The sequence below is a fragment of the Mustelus asterias genome, chromosome 7 (assembly GCF_964213995.1).
Source record: "Mustelus asterias chromosome 7, sMusAst1.hap1.1, whole genome shotgun sequence".
Taxonomy (NCBI): Eukaryota; Metazoa; Chordata; class Chondrichthyes; order Carcharhiniformes; family Triakidae; genus Mustelus; species Mustelus asterias.
In genome coordinates, this window is record NC_135807.1 from 43,261,347 (window position 1) to 43,280,753 (window position 19,407).

At 42.6% G+C, this 19,407-nt stretch overlaps 1 protein-coding gene across 2 annotated transcripts in view; it reads left to right on the forward strand.

Annotated features, from left to right (window-relative positions):
- Positions 1-19,407, forward strand: part of virma (vir like m6A methyltransferase associated) — a 110,256-nt gene that overhangs the window by 29,992 nt on the left and 60,857 nt on the right. For both annotated transcript variants that reach the window (XM_078215973.1, XM_078215974.1), the window contains exons 6-8: positions 4,298-4,417; positions 11,066-11,317; positions 12,165-13,314. In XM_078215973.1, coding sequence (XP_078072099.1) covers positions 4,298-4,417; positions 11,066-11,317; positions 12,165-13,314 — 1,522 coding nt within the window. The remainder of the gene's footprint in view (positions 1-4,297; positions 4,418-11,065; positions 11,318-12,164; positions 13,315-19,407) is intronic.

Consider the following 19,407-nt stretch of genomic DNA (forward strand, 5'->3'; position numbering starts at 1 on the left):
TGTTTTTTTTAATTTGACCATGGGATGTGGACGTCGCTGGTTGGACCAGCATTTATTGTCCATTCCTGAGGACATTTAAGAGTCAACCACATTGCTGTGGGACTGGAGTCACATGTAGCCCAGACCAGGTGAGGACGGCAGGTTTCCTTTCCTAAAGGACATTAGTGAACCAGATGGGTTTTTAACGATGATCGACAACGTTTTCATGGTCATCAGTAGACTTTTAATTCCAGACTTTGATTGAATTTAGATTTCACCATCTGCCGTGGTGGGATTCGAACCTGGGTCTCTGAATTATTAGTCTGGCGACAATACCACTGTGCCACTATCTCCCTGATGTGGTACTAAGGCAACTTGATGCATAGCTCATAGTTTTGACTTGTGATTCATGGTGAGTTAACTGATTTCAGCTGCAGTGGCAACGAGAAAGGATGCAGTAGGTGGCTTTAGTGTCTTTGAGATTTGAAGAAAATCTGCCAGGATTTCTATTTCTGGTAACATTTCAATGATTGCTGCTGAAGACACACATTTGCGAATTTATAGCAAATGTTACAACAAAGTACTTTAATCCCAACTCAGAAGATCACCTCCCTAATTCCAACTCAGAATATCACCCCCTTCCCACCATTGTGATATTTTCATTTGTTACAATTAGCTATCCTTGTCTTTTCAAATAGGACTGCTTATTAATGGAACAGTTTTTTGCTATATGGCGGCTCTCACGAATGAACAGCTGTTTGAAGCTGCCAGGCTTTATTTCATACTGCACTTTTATGGAGATGGAAGCTTCATTACATCAGTGTTGTCTGGATTTAAATCCCAGAACTGAAATAACTATACTTCTATGTGCCAAGGTGGCATATGTGAAAATCAAATCTTCCATTATTAAGGGACATCCAATTGAAGGGCTTACTCCTAGAGTAAGGGGTTATTCATTTTTATTTTTGCAGACAGAGAAGACTATGGGGGAGATTGTAGCATAGTGGTAATTTCCCGAAGACCCAGGCTAATGCTTTGTGGACAAAGTTTAAAATTCCACCATGGCAACTGGTGGAATTTAAATTCAAATAATCTGGATCGATAGCTGGTCAATAGCTATGATGATCATGAAACGAGAATCGCTTGTTGTAAATGTGGTTGACTCTTAACTGCCCTCTTAAATGGCTTAGCAAGCCACTCAGTTCAAAGTCAATTAGAGATGGACAACAAATACTGACCTTGCCAGCGATACCCACATCCCATGAAATAAAGGGGAAAAAAAAGTGAAAATGACATAAGGGTAGACATCTCACAGTGTTTGTGTCAATGGCAAGTTTTAGGGAAGAAAAGGTGTGTCTATTTTAATTCATGCTATTTTAGTTTTTTTTTCTTAAATTGTTATGTGTTCACATAAAGATTTAACAAATATAAGACATTATTCGGAAGTCATTTATCCTTTCAAATAGAAGGATGAATAAAGCAAGATCTTTACCCCCATTTTGGATCTGGCCTTAGACATTGCTTCTCATTGTGTGATCTGAATGCACCAGAACCATTCTGGCTGAAAATTGCCCATTCATTTTCCTTTCTTTTTAGAATGTGTTTAGCAAAAGATATGTAGGTTGAAGAGAGTTTGTTTTTGTGACTTGTTGTTTGAAAGGAATGGGCATGATATGTGGAGTGGAGTTTCATTCAAAGGAAATGATTACTACTGAGGGCTGACAAGTCCTTGGGAACTGATGGACCTCATCCTTGAGCTTTAAAATAAGTGGCCAGTGCATTGGTTTTAATTTTTCAAAACACCCTAGATTCAGGAAAGGCTCCATTAGATTGGAAAATAGCGAATGTAACTCCTTTATTCAAAAAAGGGAGACAGAAAGGAGGAAACTACAGGCCAGTTAGCACAACATTTGTCAGAAGGAAAATATTAGAAGCTATTATTAAAGACATTATAGCAAGGCGTGTAGGTAAATTCAAGATAATCAGGCAGAGTAAACATGGTTTTGTGAGAGGGAAATCACGTTTACCCAATTTATTGGAGTTCTTTGAAGAAGTAACTGTGGATAAAGGAGAACTGGTCTGATGTACTCAGAATACCCGAAGGCAGTTGATAAGGGGCCACTTCAAAGGTTATTGTGGAAAATAAAAGCTCATGTTGTGGGATGTAACATATTGGCGTGGATAGAAGATTGGCTCAACTAACATCAGAAATGGGCCATTTTCTGTGATGAGTGGTGTGCTACAGGGATTAGTGCTGGGGCCTCGCATTTTTACAATTTATATAAATGACTTGGAAGAAGGGACTGAAGGTATGGATGCTAAATTTGCTGATAATACAAGGATTGTAGAGCACTGAGATGCAGAGGAATCTGGATGTCCTAGTACATGAATCACAAAACTTTAGCATGCATGTACAGAAGTAATTAGGAAAGCTAATAGAATGTTATCATTTATTATACATTGGAGGCAGTTCAGTGAAGGTTTATCAAACTAGTACCCAGAATGGGTGAGTTATCTGATGAGGAAAGGTTGGATAAGCTATCTGCTGGATTTTGAAGAGCAAGAGGTGACATGATTGAAATATACAAGATCCTGAAGGGTCTTGACAGAATGGATGTGGGGTGAATGTTTCCTTTTCTGGAACAATGTAAGATGAGGGGTTACCCATTTAAGACAGAAATGAGTTTTTTTCTCCCAGAGGGTCATGAGAATTTGGAACTCTCTTCCTCATAAGGCAGTGGAAGCAGAATCTTTGAATATTTTCAAGGCAGAGCTTGATAGATTCTTAACAAGCAAGAGGGTGAAAGGTTATCAGGAGTAGGTGGAATGTGGAGTTGTGGTTGACAGATCAGCCATGATCATATTAAATGGCAGAGCAGGCTCATGGGGAACAGGGGCCTAATTCTGCTCCTATGTTCATATGTACATTAATGAGTAATGTATTTGCACATTTAAATTTTCCACTTGAAGTTCAAATTTTCTTCCTATGACTTGCATGTAGGCTAGCTGCAGTTTAAGTTTTCACAGTATCATGAAAAAAGTATTATTAGAGGATGCACAATAAGGTTCAGTTGGAAGTGTAGACTTTATGATGACATAGAATCTCAGAATCCTATAGTGCAGAAGGAGGCCATTTGGCCCATCGAGTCTGCATTGGCCCTAGCTAGTCCCCCTACCACTAAGGGTCAATTTAGCATGGCCAATCCACCTAACCCGCACATCTTTGGACTGTAGGAGGAAACCCACGCAGACATGGGGAGAATGTGCAAACTCCACACAGACAGTGACCCAAGCTGGGAATCGAACCCGGGTCCCTGGCACTGTGAGGCAGCAGTGCTAACCACTGTGCCGCCCTATATGTTACAAAAACACATGTTTTGTTCATTGCCCCAGTTGTTTTCAGCTTTCATAGAATCCTGACAGTGCGGGAGGAGGCCATTCGGCCCATTGAGCCTGCACTGACAACAATCCCGCCCAGGCCCTATCCCCGTAATTAAGAAGGCAAATGGAATTTTGTCCTTCATTGCTAGAGGGGTGGAGTTTAAAAACAGGGAGTTTATTTTGCACCTGTATAAGGTACTGTGTACAGTATTGGTCCCCTTACTTGAGAAAGAGAATAGACTGGCACTGGAGGGAATGCAGAGGTGATTCACTGGGTTGATTCCAGAGTTGAAGGGGTTGGCTTATATGGAGAGACTGAGTAGACTGGACTACACTCATTAAAATTTAGAAGAATGATGGGGGATCTTAGAGACACATATAACATTATAAAGGGAATAGATAAGATAGAAGCAGGAAGGTTGTTTCCATCGGCAGGTGAAACCAGAACTGGGGGGGAATACCCTCAAAAGTTGAGGAGAAACTTCTTCATTCAAAGGGTTTTGAATCTGTGGAATTCTCTGCCCACGGAAGCAGTTGAGGCTACCTCGTTGAATGTTTTTAAGGCAAAGATAGATTTTTGAATAGAAAAGGAATTAAGGGTTATGGTGAGCGGGCGGGTAAGTGGAGCTGAGTCCACAAAAAGATCAGCCATGATCTTATTGAATGGCGGAGCAGGCTCGAGGGGCCAGATGGCCTACTCCTGCTGCTGCTCCATAGTTCTTATGTTCTTATAACCCCGTGTATTTACTCTGATAATCCCCCTGACACTAAAGGGTCAATTTAGTGTGCCCAATCAACCTAACGCGCACATCTTTGGAGCTTTACAATGGTTTAGGAATAAACTTTTAATAGAAACTGGTTACTTGAAGCCATTGAATGTTTAAATATTTCTATTTGGTTTTAAAATGTATTTTTCCAAAATCGTTTATCTTTTTAGATTGGGATAAAGAGGATCAATACAATGAAAACCCTCCAAGACCACAACCAAGGGGACCTCGAACACCTCCAGGTCCTCCTCCACCTGATGATGACGAAGAAGAGACACTGCCTCAGACCTGTAAACACAAGTTTTGTTCTTGCCTTTGTGTTTGTCTCATGAGTTCAAATGCTATTCGAAGATTTGTTGCTTTAGTATGTTAGAAATTAGGGAGAGGATTTTTACTACCTGTTTGGGAGTGAGCACAGGAGGGTAGGTGCAAAACTTTATGCTGTCAGTTGGCATGCTGGTTTCCTGGCACCATCCCACACTGGATTTTTCTTTAACATTGAGATGGCAGTAAGGGAAGGATTTAAACGTGTTGAAGACCTTCTAAAGGCTGAATGTGAGAGGCTGACTGGAATTTCACATTAGATCTCCAGAGACACTGGGGAGCAGTGCAGTTGCCTGAGGCGGCTCTCCTGAGGCAGCCTGGATTCCAGCTCTCCAGGCGTGTTCCCCACCTGCCTTAGTCCAGCTGTTGCCTTAGGCCACCTTGGTGAGGAGTTCACCTTCCACAATCATGGACCGGCTGCTCAGGGCATTTTTTGTTTTAAAGTTAAAATTCGAGAGAGGGTGCTTCCATCTTGAAGTGCTCTTTCTCTGTTCTACCTCAAAAGACAGTCCGCTGCTTCTTCTGTGCTGGAGGACCTCCTATTGCCCTTCCAGTTTCAAGAGCCTGCCAGCTGTCTTTAATTGAACAGTAAGCTTGGCCTCTGAGCATTAATTGTCAAACCTGGGGAAAATAATAACTGGGTGGCTGTTCTCCATATTTGACCCTCGTGTTGGGGCCAGAAGAAAAAAATCTGCCCTAGATTTCCAAGTATGAAGCTGAAATGAATCAAATTTTGAAGTCTGAATATTTTCTGTAAATGATATGAATATAGCTTTTCAGCTCAGCTGTATTCTGGACCTAGCACCAAGTATCATGGCTGATTACAGATTTCAGTTTCTTCATGCATAATTCAGTAACTGATGTGGAGGGCTTGAGGAAGAGTTCTTGGAATGCTGTCGGGATTGTTTCATTGAACAGTATGTTACAGAACCTACGAGAGAGCGAGCTATCTTGGATCTGGTTCTGTGCAATGAGACAGGTAGGATTAAGGATCTTCTTGTGAAGGATCCTCTTGGGATGAGTGATCATAATATGGTGGAATTTCTGATACAGATGGAGGGTGAGAAAGTAGGGTCCCAAACCTGTGTCCTCTGCTTGAACAGAGGGGAGTACGATAGGATGAGGGTGGAATTGGCTAATGTAGACTGGGCGAGCAGACTGGTAGGTAGGACAGCTGAGGAACAGTGGAGGATTTTTAAGGAGATTTTTTAAAGTACTCAGCAAAAATATATTCCGCTGATAAAGAAGGACTGTAAGAAAAAGGATAACCGGACGTGGATAACGAAGGAAATAAAGGAGAGTATTAAAATAAAATCAGATGCGTACAGAGTGGCCAAAAAAGTGGAGAATTAGTGGATTGGGAAAGCTTTAAAGAAAAACAAAGAACGACTAAGAAAGCGATTAAGAAAGGAAAGATAGATTGTGAAACTAAACTAGCTCAAAATATAAAAAGTGATAGTAAAAGTTTTTACAAGTATATAAAAAGGAATAGAGTGGCTAGAGTGAATGTTGGACCCTTGGAAGATGAGAGGGGGGATTTAATAGTGGAAAACGAGGAAATGGCTGAGACTTTAAATAAGTTCTTTGTGTCGGTCTTCACGGTGGAAGACACAAATAGTTTGCCGAATATTAGAGATCGAGAGTTGGTGGGAGGGGAGGTCCTTAATACAATTACTGTTACTAAGGAGGTGGTGCTTGGTAGACTAATAGGACTGAAGGTAGACAAGTCCCCGGGCCCGGATGGAATGCATCCCAGGGTACTGAAAGAAATGGCTGAGGTAATAGCAGATGCGTTAGTAGTAATTTATCAAAATTCGCTGGACTCTGGGGCAGTGCCGGCTGACTGGAAAACAGCTACTGTTACGCCGCTGTTTAAAAAAGGAAGTAGACAAAAGGCGGGTAACTACAGGCCGGTTAGCTTAACGTCCGTAGTTGGGAAGATGCGAGAGTCCATTATTAAAGAGGAAATAACAGAGCACCTGAATAAGAATGGTTCGATCAAGCAGACGCAGCATGGATTCATGAAGGGAAAGTCGTGTTTGACGAATCTACTGGACTTTTATGAAGATGTCACTAGTGCGGTTGACAGAGGGGAACCGGTGGATGTGTTTTTAGATTTCCAGAAGGCGTTCGATAAGGTGCCTCACAAAAGGTTGCTGCAGAAGATTGGGGTACACGGAGTTAGGGGTAAGGTGTTGGCGTGGATTGGGGATTGGCTATCTAACAGGAAGCAGAGAGTTGGGATAAATGGGTGCTTTTCTGGTTGGCAGTTGGTGACCAGTGGCGTGCCGCAGGGATCGGTGCTGGGGCCTCAATTGTTTACCATTTACATAGATGATCTGGAGGAGGGGACTGAATGTAGGGTATTCAAGTTTGCTGATGACACGAAGGTGAGTGGGAAAGCGAATTGCGTGGAGGACGCGGAAAGTCTGCAGAGAGATTTGGATAGGCTGAGCGAGTGGGCGAGGATCTGGCAGATGGAATATAACGTTAGCAAATGTGAGGTTATCCACTTTGGAAGAAATAATAGTAAATTGGAATATTATTAAAATGGAGAAAAATTACATCGTGCGACTGTGCAGAGGGACCTGGGGGTCCTTGTGCACGAATCGCAAAAACTCAGTCTGCAGGTGCAGCAGGTGATCAAGAAGGCGAATGGAATGTTGGCCTTTATCGCGAGGGGGATAGAATATAAACGCAGGGAGGTCTTGCTGCAACTGTACAAGGCACTGGTGAGGCCGCAACTGGAGTACTGTGTGCAGTTTTGGTCCCTTTATTTGCGAAAGGATATATTGGCCTTGGAGGGAGTGCAGAGAAGGTTCACCAGGTTGATACCGGAGATGAGGGGTGTAGCTTATGAGGAGAGATTAAACAGATTGGGTCTGTACTCGTTGGAGTTTAGAAGGCTGAGGGGTGATCTTATAGAGACATATAAGATAATGAAGGTGCTGGATAGGGTAGAGGTGGAGAGATTCTTTCCACTTAGAAGGGAAACCAGAACTAGAGGGCACAGCCTCAAAATAAGGGGGGGCCGGTTCAGAACAGAGTTGAGGGGGATCTTCTTCTCTCAGAGGGTAGTGAATCTCTGGAATTCTCTGCCCATTGAAGTGGTGGAGGCTTCCTCGTTGAATATGTTTAAATCACGGGTAGATAGTTTTCTGATCGATAAGGGAATTAGGGGTTATGGGGAGCAGGCGGGTAAGTGGAACTGATTCGCTTCAGATCAGCCATGATCTTGTTGAATGGCGGGGCAGGCTTGAAGGGCCAGATGGCCTACTCCTGCTCCTATTTCTTATGTTCTTATGAAACCTGTTCTCATTATTGACTGCTGGTTTGCACTGAGAAGTTTCACAACACCAGGTTAAAGTCCAACACGTTTATTTGGTAGCAAAATCCACTAGCTTTCAGAGCGCTGCTTCTTCGTCAGGTAAGTGGGAGTTCTGTTCACAAACAGGGCATATAAAGACACAAACTCAATTTACAAAATAATGGTTGAAATAATGGTTCCAATCATTATTTTGTAAATTGAGTTTGTGTCTTTATATGCCCTGTTTGTGAACAGAACTCCCACTTACCTGACGAAGAAGCAGCGCTCTGAAAGCTAGTGGATTTTGCTACCAAATAAACCTGTTGGACTTTAACCTGGTGTTGTGAGACTTCTTACTGTGTTTACCCCAGTCCAACGCCGGCATCTCCACATCATGACTTGTACTGTGAGCCATTGTTGGAGTAGGTGAAAAAGTTATGGAAATGTTATATCATAATTTTAGCTGGTGCTTTCGCTCTTAACTGCCAGGTAGTATTAGACACCCTGATCAGAAATATGCTTTGTATGTGGCATGTGACCAGTCGTAGAGGAGCTGGAGGTCTTGTGGCTCGGTAGGTAGTGTACCTGCCTGAATCAAAAACTCTGGTTCAAGTCCCACTCCAGGATTCATTGCCCATAGAGGGAATGTTTGTGACACAGTGAAACATGTTGAAGATCAGCCAGCTCATCTTTCTGAACACATCCCCATTGTTCCCCAAAGGGAAAAAACAAGTATGAAGATAGGAAGTGAACAAGTAGAAGAAGACAGGATCAGATTCAGTTGCCCGGCATCCTGCAGCAGGACCCTGTTAATACTCATTATTCAGAATCTCACATGAAAAATAATCACTTTGATAAGATACGGGAAGGCTGTGTTAAACAGTGCAAATAGGGAAAGGGTATTTCCACTAGGTTAAAGAGGACTTGTACTTAAGATCATAGCTAAGATTAAAGAATGACAGAGAGTTGGTTAGGAACTTTTTCTTTCACAGATGGGATGCTCTACCAGAAATGGTGAATGCAGAATTGAGAATCATTTTTAAAAGGAAAGGAAGGATAGGGGGATTAAGAGCAGCTTTGAAAAAAGGGTCATCTGGACTCGAAATGTCAGCTCTTATCTCCCCTCACAGATGCTGCCAGACCTGCTGAGATTTTCCAGCATTTTCTCTTGGTTTCAGATTCCAGCATCCGCGGTAATTTGCTTTTATCCAGCTCTTCAAGAGAGCTGTCAATGATTCAATAGGCCAAATAGATTCAATGCTTTAAAATTCAGTTCTACATTTGGAACCATATTCCAGATCTCACCCTCTTCAGACCCCAAAGAGTAAGGGAAAAAAGTAATTTTGTGACTGTGACCTTGATGAAACCTGGTTCTCTGATTTGGAATGATGTTCAAATTAAGTAACGGCTGGAAAATAGCCCTGTGTGAGCGTCCAGATCCAAAGAACCCAAAACAGGATAAACTGGTGTAAAAAGAAGCATAAAAGCATGTGTGAAATGGATTATTGGGTTTCAACAGCTGAACTTCCAAGCTATGGGTATCAGATAGGATGGGGTTGCCCTGAGGGACTTCAAATAGTGTTACAGCCTGAGGAAACCGTAAAACATCTAAAAGTGAACTTCCCTTCCTTTGCTTTTGACTGAAAATCCCACTACCTGCTGCAAATGTGTGAAGAGATGTTGAATGTAATGCTTGTGTTACATTTGTCATTTTAGATATGACCCTATTTAAAATGCTAATTGTCCAAAAATCCTTCCATTCGTGTTGAGTAAGTTTCTTGTAACTGAACAAGTGAAATGCCAGTAGACCGAGCCAGGAGAGATGATCAGAATCGGGGGAGTATCTTAGACTATGTTTTGATTTTTTTTTGTTCACTGAATCTATATTGGACTTCTACAGTGGGATTTTCCGGCCGCGCTCACCAAAAGACCGGAAAATCCCACCCGACATCAACGGACTTTTGAATCGTCTGTGTTCCTCCTGCTACAATTCCTGTGCCCTACCCCCAGCAGGCCATCCCCAGGCCCCGCCTCCATGGCACTGTCCCATGCCTGATGGGCAGTGCCAAAATGTCCCATAGGCATGGGCACTTTGCCCCCTTGGGTAGTGCTAGGGGGCCCAAGCTGGCACTGCTAGGGTGCCCATGCCCTGGGGACACTACCTCCCGCCGTCTGATCCCCTGCGGGGTCCTGATTGCCCCCCTGCCCCCTTCATTCGAGCAGGGTCGCCCCACTAGCTCCCTGAAATTGGGGAGCTAGCCTGAACCCCGCTGGAGTGAAATACTCCTGATGGGGTGGGAGATGCTAGTGGGCCCAGAGAATTCCGTCCCAGGCCCGCTAATTAGATTTAAATTACATTAAAAGTAGATTTAAATCACTTACCTGGTGTTCCCGCAGGTTTCCAGCGCGGTTCAGATGGCGTCGGATATCCGGTGCTGGGAGATGCGCGCGCGGCGGGAACGCATGCTCGAATCCCACGAATCGGCGGCCACGCGATTCTTCTGGTCCATCACATTAATAACTCAGCGTGGCGGGATGGGAGAATCGCCTCCTTGGATTCCACCACCTTTCAGGAAGTGTTCCAAAGACCAATGACCCTCTGAGTGAAAAGATTTTGCCTCATCTCCGTCTTAAATGGAGTTAAATCTAATTCTAGTTCTAGTTTGCTGATCTAGAGATTTGCTGATTCTAGAGAATCTAGTTCTAGATTCACCCACAAGACAAATCATCATCTCCACATCCACCCTCTCAAGAGCCCTCAGGAACTTGTACGTTTCAATCAAGTCACCACTTACTCCTCAAACTCCAGGGGATATAAGCCTAGCTCGTCCAACCTTTCCTCACAAGATAACTTGCCCATTCTAGGTATTAACCTGATAAGTCTATATGAACTGCCTTCAATGCATTTGCATCCTTCCTTAAATACGGTGACCAATACTGTACACAGTACTCCACATGTGGTCTTACTAGTGCCCTGTACGACTGAAGCATAACCTCCCTACTTTGTATTTAATTTCTCTTGCAATAAATGATAGCATTCTATTAGCTTTCTTAAATACTTGCTGTACCTGTTTAGGTAGCAAAAAATAAGTACTGTAAATGGGCATCATAATATTCATGCGTAACTATAGCAATAGCTAAATACATTTTTACAAAAGGATCTCTTTTGTACCATGGGAATAATTTTTGCGTTAATTCTAGGAAGGTATGCAACAAACATTATAGTATTGGTGAAATAGACTGTTTTGAAATTAAGACAAAGATAGGTACCCCACTAATGGCTAAATTCAATGGTTTATTCTTTCAGTGGGTGTGGATAAAGTGGATGAAAGCGAACGCAGAGAGGATTATTTTGAGCCCATTTCTCCAGATCGTTCTTCCACTCACCAGGAAGCACAGTTTACTGATGGTGAGGAAGAAGAAGAGCCTCCGGAGGAGGAGGAAGAAGATGAGGAGGAAGATGCAGAAGTAGAAGAGGAAGAGGAAGATGGAAACACTGTGGAAAGCATTGAAGAAGAAGAAGATGAGGCAGAAGAGGAGCCAGGAGAAGAAGTTGATGGTATGTGCACTGTTGTCTGTGAAAAGTACAAAATTGTGCAAATTAATGTTTGGTCAGACTGGGAAGGATTTAAAAAGTGACTAAATAGAACACTAATTACGCATAATTGTTTTAAAGTTTAATCAAAAACTATATAAATTGATTGTAGAATGAGTTACATAACACGAAATACAAAAGAAAAATCTAGCTACAACTTTGAGAACTAAAGTTAACATCATGTATATTGAGGTGAATTTGAGGGAAGAAAAGAGAAATGAGAAAAGCTGGCAATTATAGTCAAGGGGAGATGAAATCTAAATATAAAAGTAAAGGAACAGGAAGTTGCAGTACAGTTTGTGCCAGGCAGCTTCCTATGAATTCTGAATGAATTTATAAACAATCATTTTCCACCCACATCCATCTCGAGTAAATCACAATGGGTTATGATTCCCGACTGTGTCAAAATATGCCTTGAGGTAGTCTGAAGATGTGGTTCCCTTTGACTGATGTTTTTTCCTAAAAAATACATTACGGTATATGAAAATAATTGTTTTTTTTTACTTTAGTACATATATAGTCAGTCTGAATAAGGGACGGCAGATTTCCTTCCAAAGGACCTCAGTGAATCAACTTGGTTTTATCTGAGAGCTTCATGGTCACTTTTAGTGATACCAGTTTTGAAGATTTGTTTATCTTTAACTGAATTTGAAAGTCTCAACTGTCATAGTGGGATTTGAACTCATGTTTTATGGGTTATTGGTGCAAACCTCTGGTTTGCTAGTTCATTATTATGTCCCGATGCACATCTTTGTCCTATTTTCTTGAAGTCCAACCAAGAGGTATAATTGTTGTTGTTTTTATTTTGTAGAAGATGATGGCTATGAACAAATATCCAGTGATGAAGATGGAATTGCAGACTTGGAACGTGAAAATTATAAATTAAGCTTCGACATTGAGTATACTGCTGAAGACCTGGCATCCGTGCCTACCATGGCGTATGACCCTTTTGACAGAGAGATAGGACCTCTTTTATACTTTAATCCTCCCTATAGGACTAAATATGAGAATGAAGTAGCTAGATTAAAAGAACTTGACCTAGAAAAAGTAGGTACATCGAATATAGATGCTGCAGTTAAGTTAAAGGAACTACTTGAACTGTACAAAGATGACAGAGGTGCCAAATGGGTCATGGCTTTGGAAGAGGTACCAAGTTTACTGGTTAAGGGTCTGAGTTATGTTCAGTTATTTGAAAGTAATCAGGAGCATCTGAAACAACTGATAGACTGGACCATGGATGCTTTAAGTCTTCACACAGCTGTAACACAACCTATAGCACTGAATGTCAGACAGCTAAAAGCTGGGACAAAACTTGTCTCATCTTTGGCTGAATGCGGGTCTGAAGGGGTTTCAGCCCTGACAGAGGCAGGTATTATTGATAAACTCTTTGTTTTGTTGTTTGCAGAACATATGTCATCATCATTAAAACTAAACACACTCAAAGCTTTGGATAGTGTTGTTAGTGTCACAGAGGGAATGGAAAAATTCTTGAACAATAAGACAGAGGAGCAAGAAAAAAGTGGGTATCAAAGATTAGTGGAACTTATACTGACTGACCAAACTGTAAGAGTTGTGACGGCAGGCAGTGCTATAGTACAAAAATGCCATTTTTATGAGATTTTATCAGATTTGGAAAGGTTGGCTTCCCACCTTGCAGAGAGTACTCCTGTCCCCTCAAATATCAATGAAGCAGACCAGGATGTTAATACTGGACGGGAGAAAGGAAGTAAAGATAACGAACAAGTAGACCCTGAGACTCCTTCGGATTTGGACCATTTATTAGAAGCTTCTAATATAAGTGAAGTGGAAGTGGAGAAACTTGTAAGCATTCTCGATGAACTTCTACATTTGTTGGAGGCTGCACCCTATTCAATGATACAGCCGCCTGTTAAATCATTTCCAACAGCAGCTCGCATCACAGGCCCCCCAGAAAGGGAAGATCCTGCACCTGCTTTGTTAAGGTAAGTTTTTTTCTCTTTATTTAGATTATTTATCTATTAAAATATGCTTCCTGGCTCTGGGTACACATGTATTCTATTCATTAACTAATGGGATGTCAGTGGTGTTGGCTGGGCCAGCATTTATTGACCATGCCCAAATGCACTTGAGAAATGAGCTGTCACATGGAATTGTTGCGGTCCATGTGGTGCAGGAACTCCCACAGTGTTGTTCGGTTGGGTGTTCCAGATCTTTGATCCATTGAGAATGAAAGAACAATGATATGTTAAGTTGGGATAGTGTGTGCTTTAAAGAAGAACTTGCAAGTGGTAAAGTTCCGACGTACCTGCTGACCTTGTCCTAGATGGTGGAGATTGTGGTTTGGGGGGCTCTTTTGAAGAAGGTGCTTTATAATAGCTGGGTGAGAAGCACTTTGAGGCATCTTGTATATACTGTACAAATATTTTATTGCTCTTTTGCCAATTATTTTAGATTTGTGGGAAACATATTTTGTCAGGAGTTATGTTTAATTATAGCAAAGTGATCAATTGCATTATTGCACAGCTTCTGATTCTAGAGTATTGGACCAAGTTCCATTGTTAGTGCATTACGATATTATTTTATTCTTTTGTGATTGGGCAACAAATGGTAAATCAAATTTCTATTTGATTTTATATCCATGTTATATGAGTATAGATAGGGATTTTTGCCAAACACCATGGCATAGGCTTTACTTGCTTTAGGTTAGGCGCTTCTAACTAATTAAAAAGTTTGGTACACAGAAATGGCCATAAAGAAGGCCATTAAATTGACCTCCAGGCTCAGTTACTGGTGTTTTGGTTATTAAGCTGCTGTCATTGCTTGGATGCAAATTTGGTTTTATAAGAGTTTCAACAATTTAACTTATGGTCCTAGATGAACAGAAATTTCATTTCATTGGGAAGAGCAGTACCTGCTCCGTACTCTCCCGAGCTGCTGACTCCATTTCTCTGACAAATGTCTGAGGCCGGACCAGACTATTTGTACCATCTGCGCCATCACTCCTGTCCCAACCCATCTGCTGCTGCACTCTCATTCCTGCCTTTGATACCTGGATATTCCAATGCATTCCTGGTTGTCCTTCCCCATTCTACCCTCAGTAAACTTGAGATTATCCAAAACTCTGCTCTTGTCAGGCCAGGCCCCTATCACCCTGTCCTTTCTGACCTACCCAAGTCAGGCAATGCCTTATTTGTAAAATTATCACCCTTGCTTTCAAGTTCCTCTATGGCTTTGGCCTTTCCTATCTCTAATTTCCGTCAGCTCCACAATCCACTTTTCTGATTCCGGTCTCTTATGCGTATATTTAGTTCATTCGTGGGGTGAGGGCATCTCTGGCTAGGCTATTGCTGTGGGTCTGGAGTCACAGGTAGGCCAGACCCAGTAAGCTTTTCCTCCCCTAATGAGAAATGGGTCTTTACAACCATTGACAATGGTTTAAGGGGGCTTTAAGAATCAGATCTAGATGCATTTTCACCCCAGTGGGATTCTGAATGCCGTGGGTTTGGAAGCAGTTGGTGTCATAATTACAATTTCTGATTCTGTTGCCTGATGTGGATTAGGATATTCTTTGCTCATATTGAATTGATTGAAATAATTCTATTACCACAGTATTGTCTCTATATACCCTTCTCACTCCTTATATAATCCAGGGCAGCGCAATGCTTAGCACTGCTGCTTCACAGCACCAGAGATTTGAGTTCAATTCTAGCCTTAGGTGACTACATAGAACATAGAACAGTACAGCACAGAACAGGCCCTTCGGCCCACGATGTTGTGCCGAGCTTTGTCCGAAACCAAGATCAAGCTATCCCACTCCCTATCATTCTGGTGTGCTCCATGTGCCTATCCAATAACCGCTTGAAAGTTCCTAAAGTGTCTGATTCCACTATCAAAGCAGGCAGTCTATTCCACACCCCAACCACTCTGAGTAAAGAACCTACCTCGGACATCCCTCCTATATCTCCCACCATGAACCTTATAGTTATGCCCCCAAGTAACAGCTACATCCACCCGAGGAAATAGTCTCTGAACATCCACTCTATCTATCCCCCTCATCATCTTATAAAGCTCCATTAAGTCGTCTCTCATCCTCCTCCACTCTAAAGAGAAAAGCCCTAGTTCCCTCAACCTTTCCTCAAAAGACCGACCCTCCAAACCAGGCAGCATCCTGGTAAATCTCCTTTGCACTCTTTCCAATGCTTCCACATCCTTCTTATAGTGAGGTGACCAGAACTGCACACACTATTCCAAATGTGGTCTCACCAAGGTCCTGTACTGTTGCAGCATAGCCCCACGGCTCTTAAACTCAAACCTCCTGTTAATAAACGCTAACACACTATAGGCCGTCTTCACGGCTCTATCCACTTGAGTGACAACCTTCAGAGATCTGTGGATATGAACCCCAAGATCTCTCTGTTCCTCCACATTCCTCAGAACCCTGCCGTTGACCCTGTAATCCGCATTCAAATTTGTCCTACCAAAATGACCCTGTAATCCGCATTCAAATTTGTCCTACCAAAATGAATCACCTTGCACTTATCAGGGTTAAACTCCATTTTTCTGCCCAGCTCTGCATCCTATCAATGTCTCTTTGCAGCCTCTAACAGCCCCCCACCTCATCCACTACTCCACCAATTTTGGTGTCATCAGCAAATTTACTGACCCACCCTTCAGCCCCCTCCTCCAAGTCGTTGATAAAAATCACAAATAGCAGAGGACCCAGCACTGATCCCTGTGATACACCGCTGGTAACTGGTCTCCAGTCTGAACATTTTCCATCCACCACCACCCTCTGTCTTCTATGAGATACAGTAAGAAGTTTAACAACACCAGGTTAAAGTCCAACAGGTTTATCTGGTAGCGAAAGCCACACAAGCTTTCGGAGCTCCAAGCCCCTTCTTCAGGTGAGTGGGAATTCTGTTCACAAACAGGGCATATAAAGACACAGACTCAATTTACATGAATAATGGTTGGAATGTGAATACTTACAGCTAATCAAGTCTTTAAGATACAAACAACGTGAGTGGAGAGAGCATCAAGACAGGCTAAAAAGATGTGTACTGTCTCCAGACAGGACAGCTAGTGAAACTCTGCAGGTCCAGGCATTACAAATAGGGGGGATAGAGGGAAATTTGGCCGATTGGATAAGGAACTGGCTATCTCATAGAAGTGATGTGGAGATGCCGGCGTTGGACTGGGGTAAACACAGTAAGAAGTTTAACAACACCAGGTTAAAGTCCGACAGTTTTATTTGGTAGCAAAAGCCACAGAAGCTTTCGAAGCTTTGAGGCCATCCTCAACTGGGATATTGGGTTCATGTCACAGTATTTGTAATCCCCACAGCCTGCCTGGACCTGCAGAGTTTCACTAGCTGTCCTGTCTGGAGACAATACACATCTTTTTAGCCTGTCTTGATGCTCTCTCCACTTGCGTTGTTTGTATCTTAAAGACTTGATTAGCTGTAAGTATTCGCATTCCAACCATTATTCATGTAAATTGAGTCTGTGTCTTTATATGCCCTGTTTGTGAACACAATTCCCACTCACCTGAAGAAGGGGCTTGGAGCTCCGAAAGCTTGTGTGGCTTTTGCTACCAAATAAAACTGTCGGACTTTAACCTGGTGTTGTTAAACTTCTTACTGTGTTTACCCCAGTCCAACGCCGGCATCTCCACATCACTTCTATGAGATAGCCAGTTACTTATCCAATCGGCCAAATTTCCCTCTATCCCACACCTCCTTACTTTCTTCATGAGCCGACCATGGGGAACCTTATCAAACGCCTTACTAAAATCCATGTATACAACATCAACTACTCTACCTTCATCTACACACTTAGTTACCTCCTCAAAGAATTCAATCAAATTTGTGAGGCAAGACTTACCCTTCACGAATCCGTGTTGACTATCCGGGATTAAGCTGTATCTTTCCAAATGGTCATAAATCCTATCCCTCAGGACCTTTTCCATTAACTTACCGACCACCGAAATAAGACTAACCGGCCTATAATTACCAGGGTCATTCCTGACTATGTGGCTTCTCCCCGTGTCTGTGTGGGTTTCCTCCAGGTCTTCCCACAGTCCAAAGATGTGCAGATTAGATGGATTGGCTATGCTAAATTGTCCCTTAGTGTCCCAAGATGAGTAGATTAGATGGATTAGTCATGGTGAATGTGTGGGAGTGCAGACTCAATGGACTGAATGACCTCCTACACTCTAGGGATTCAGTGATGATTCTATGAAATATTGGGTGGAATTTTCCCCCCAAGTTCTAATCATCATCATCATAAAAGTGTGAAAACAGGAGTGTTCCACATCACTGTTTTGGGCAAGTTCAACACTGCAATCTTCTGGCACACTCAGTTTTTATGGCAACTGGGAGCTTTGCGTTGGTGGGAATGGGTGGAGCCTAGGTATGCCGAAGAAGCCAGCTTCAGAGCGCTTGGTGCCCCAGTCACCCCGTGAACTAGGAGACTCCCCCATCCTCCTTAACACACACTAGTTTAAACAAGCTTTAATTCCATCCTCTGTTATTGACTAGTTTTCCTGTTCTTCACTTAGCAAAACAGCCTATTTCTTCTGTACCAACCAGTTTTCCCAAAAAACAGTTCCATTTTACTGATAAAACCAGCACCATTTAACATGACTTGTAACCACTGACTTTACCCTAGCAATTCTGCTCCCATCACATCATGCCAGAGATATGTAATAAGCTAGAAAATATAACTTGGCCTCAAAGAACAATACAGCACAGGAACAGGCCCTTCGGCCCTCCAAGCCCGTGCCGCTCCCTGGTCCAAACTAGACCATTCTTTTGTATCCCTCCATTCCCATTCCATTCATGTGGCTATCTAGATAAGTCTTAAACGTTCCCAGTGTGTCCGCCTCCACCACCTTGCTTGGCAGCGCATTCCAGGCCCCCAACACCCTCTGTGTAAAATATGTCCTTCTGATATCTGTGTTAAACCTTCCCCCCCCCCCTTCACCTTGAACCTATGACCCCTCGTGAATGTCACCACCGACCTGGGGAAAAGCTTCCCACCGTTCACCCTATCTATGCCTTTCATAATTTTATACACCTCTATTAAGTCTCCCCTCATCCTCCGTCTTTCCAGGGAGAACAACCCCAGTTTACCCAATCTCTCCTCATAACTAAGCCCCTCCATACCAGGCAACATCCTGGTAAATCTCCTCTGTACTCTCTCCAAAGCCTCCACGTCCTCCTGGTAGTGTGGCGACCAGAACTGGACGCAGTATTCCAAATGCGGCCGAACCAACGTTCTATACGTCTGCAACATCAGACCCCAACTTTTATACTCTATGCCCCGTCCTATAAAGGCAAGCATGCCATATGCCTTCTTCACTACTTTCTCCACCTGTGACGTCACCTTCAAGGATCTGTGGACTTGCACACCCAGGTCCCTCTGCGTATCTACACCCTTTATGGTTCTGCCATTTATCGTATAGCTCCTCCCTACATTAGTTCGACCAAAATGCATCACTTCACATTTATCAGGATTGAACTCCATTTGCCATTTCTTTGCCCAAATTTCCAGCCTATCTATATCCATCTGTAGCCTCTGACAATGCTCCTCACTATCTGCAAGTCCTGCCAATTTTGTGTCGTCCGCAAACTTACTGATCACCCCAGTTACACCTACTTCCAGATCGTTTATATAAATCACCAACAGCAGAGGTCCCAATACAGAGCCCTGCGGAACACCACTAGTCATAGGCCTCCAGCCGGAAAAAGACCCTTCTTATTATTCTGTTTCCTATATTCCTGAATTTCATTTTGTGAGCATCCTATTCCATTTTTAATCTTCTACTTTTTGGACTCTCAGCACTAGCGCCTCTCCGTACAAACCTATCCACTCTGTCCTCAGTGACAGGAGGGTAACTGCTGCCATATTGCTTTATAATTATTGTTAAAACAAAATCTAACCATGCACATCATACAGTAAACAGTTATAAACTTAGCTAGTTAATTGCATGCATTGAATGAAGTATTGGCAAAATGTAAAAATAATTCACTTTCAGTGTTTGAAACCAAATAATTTTGTTCATTCAAACTTGAT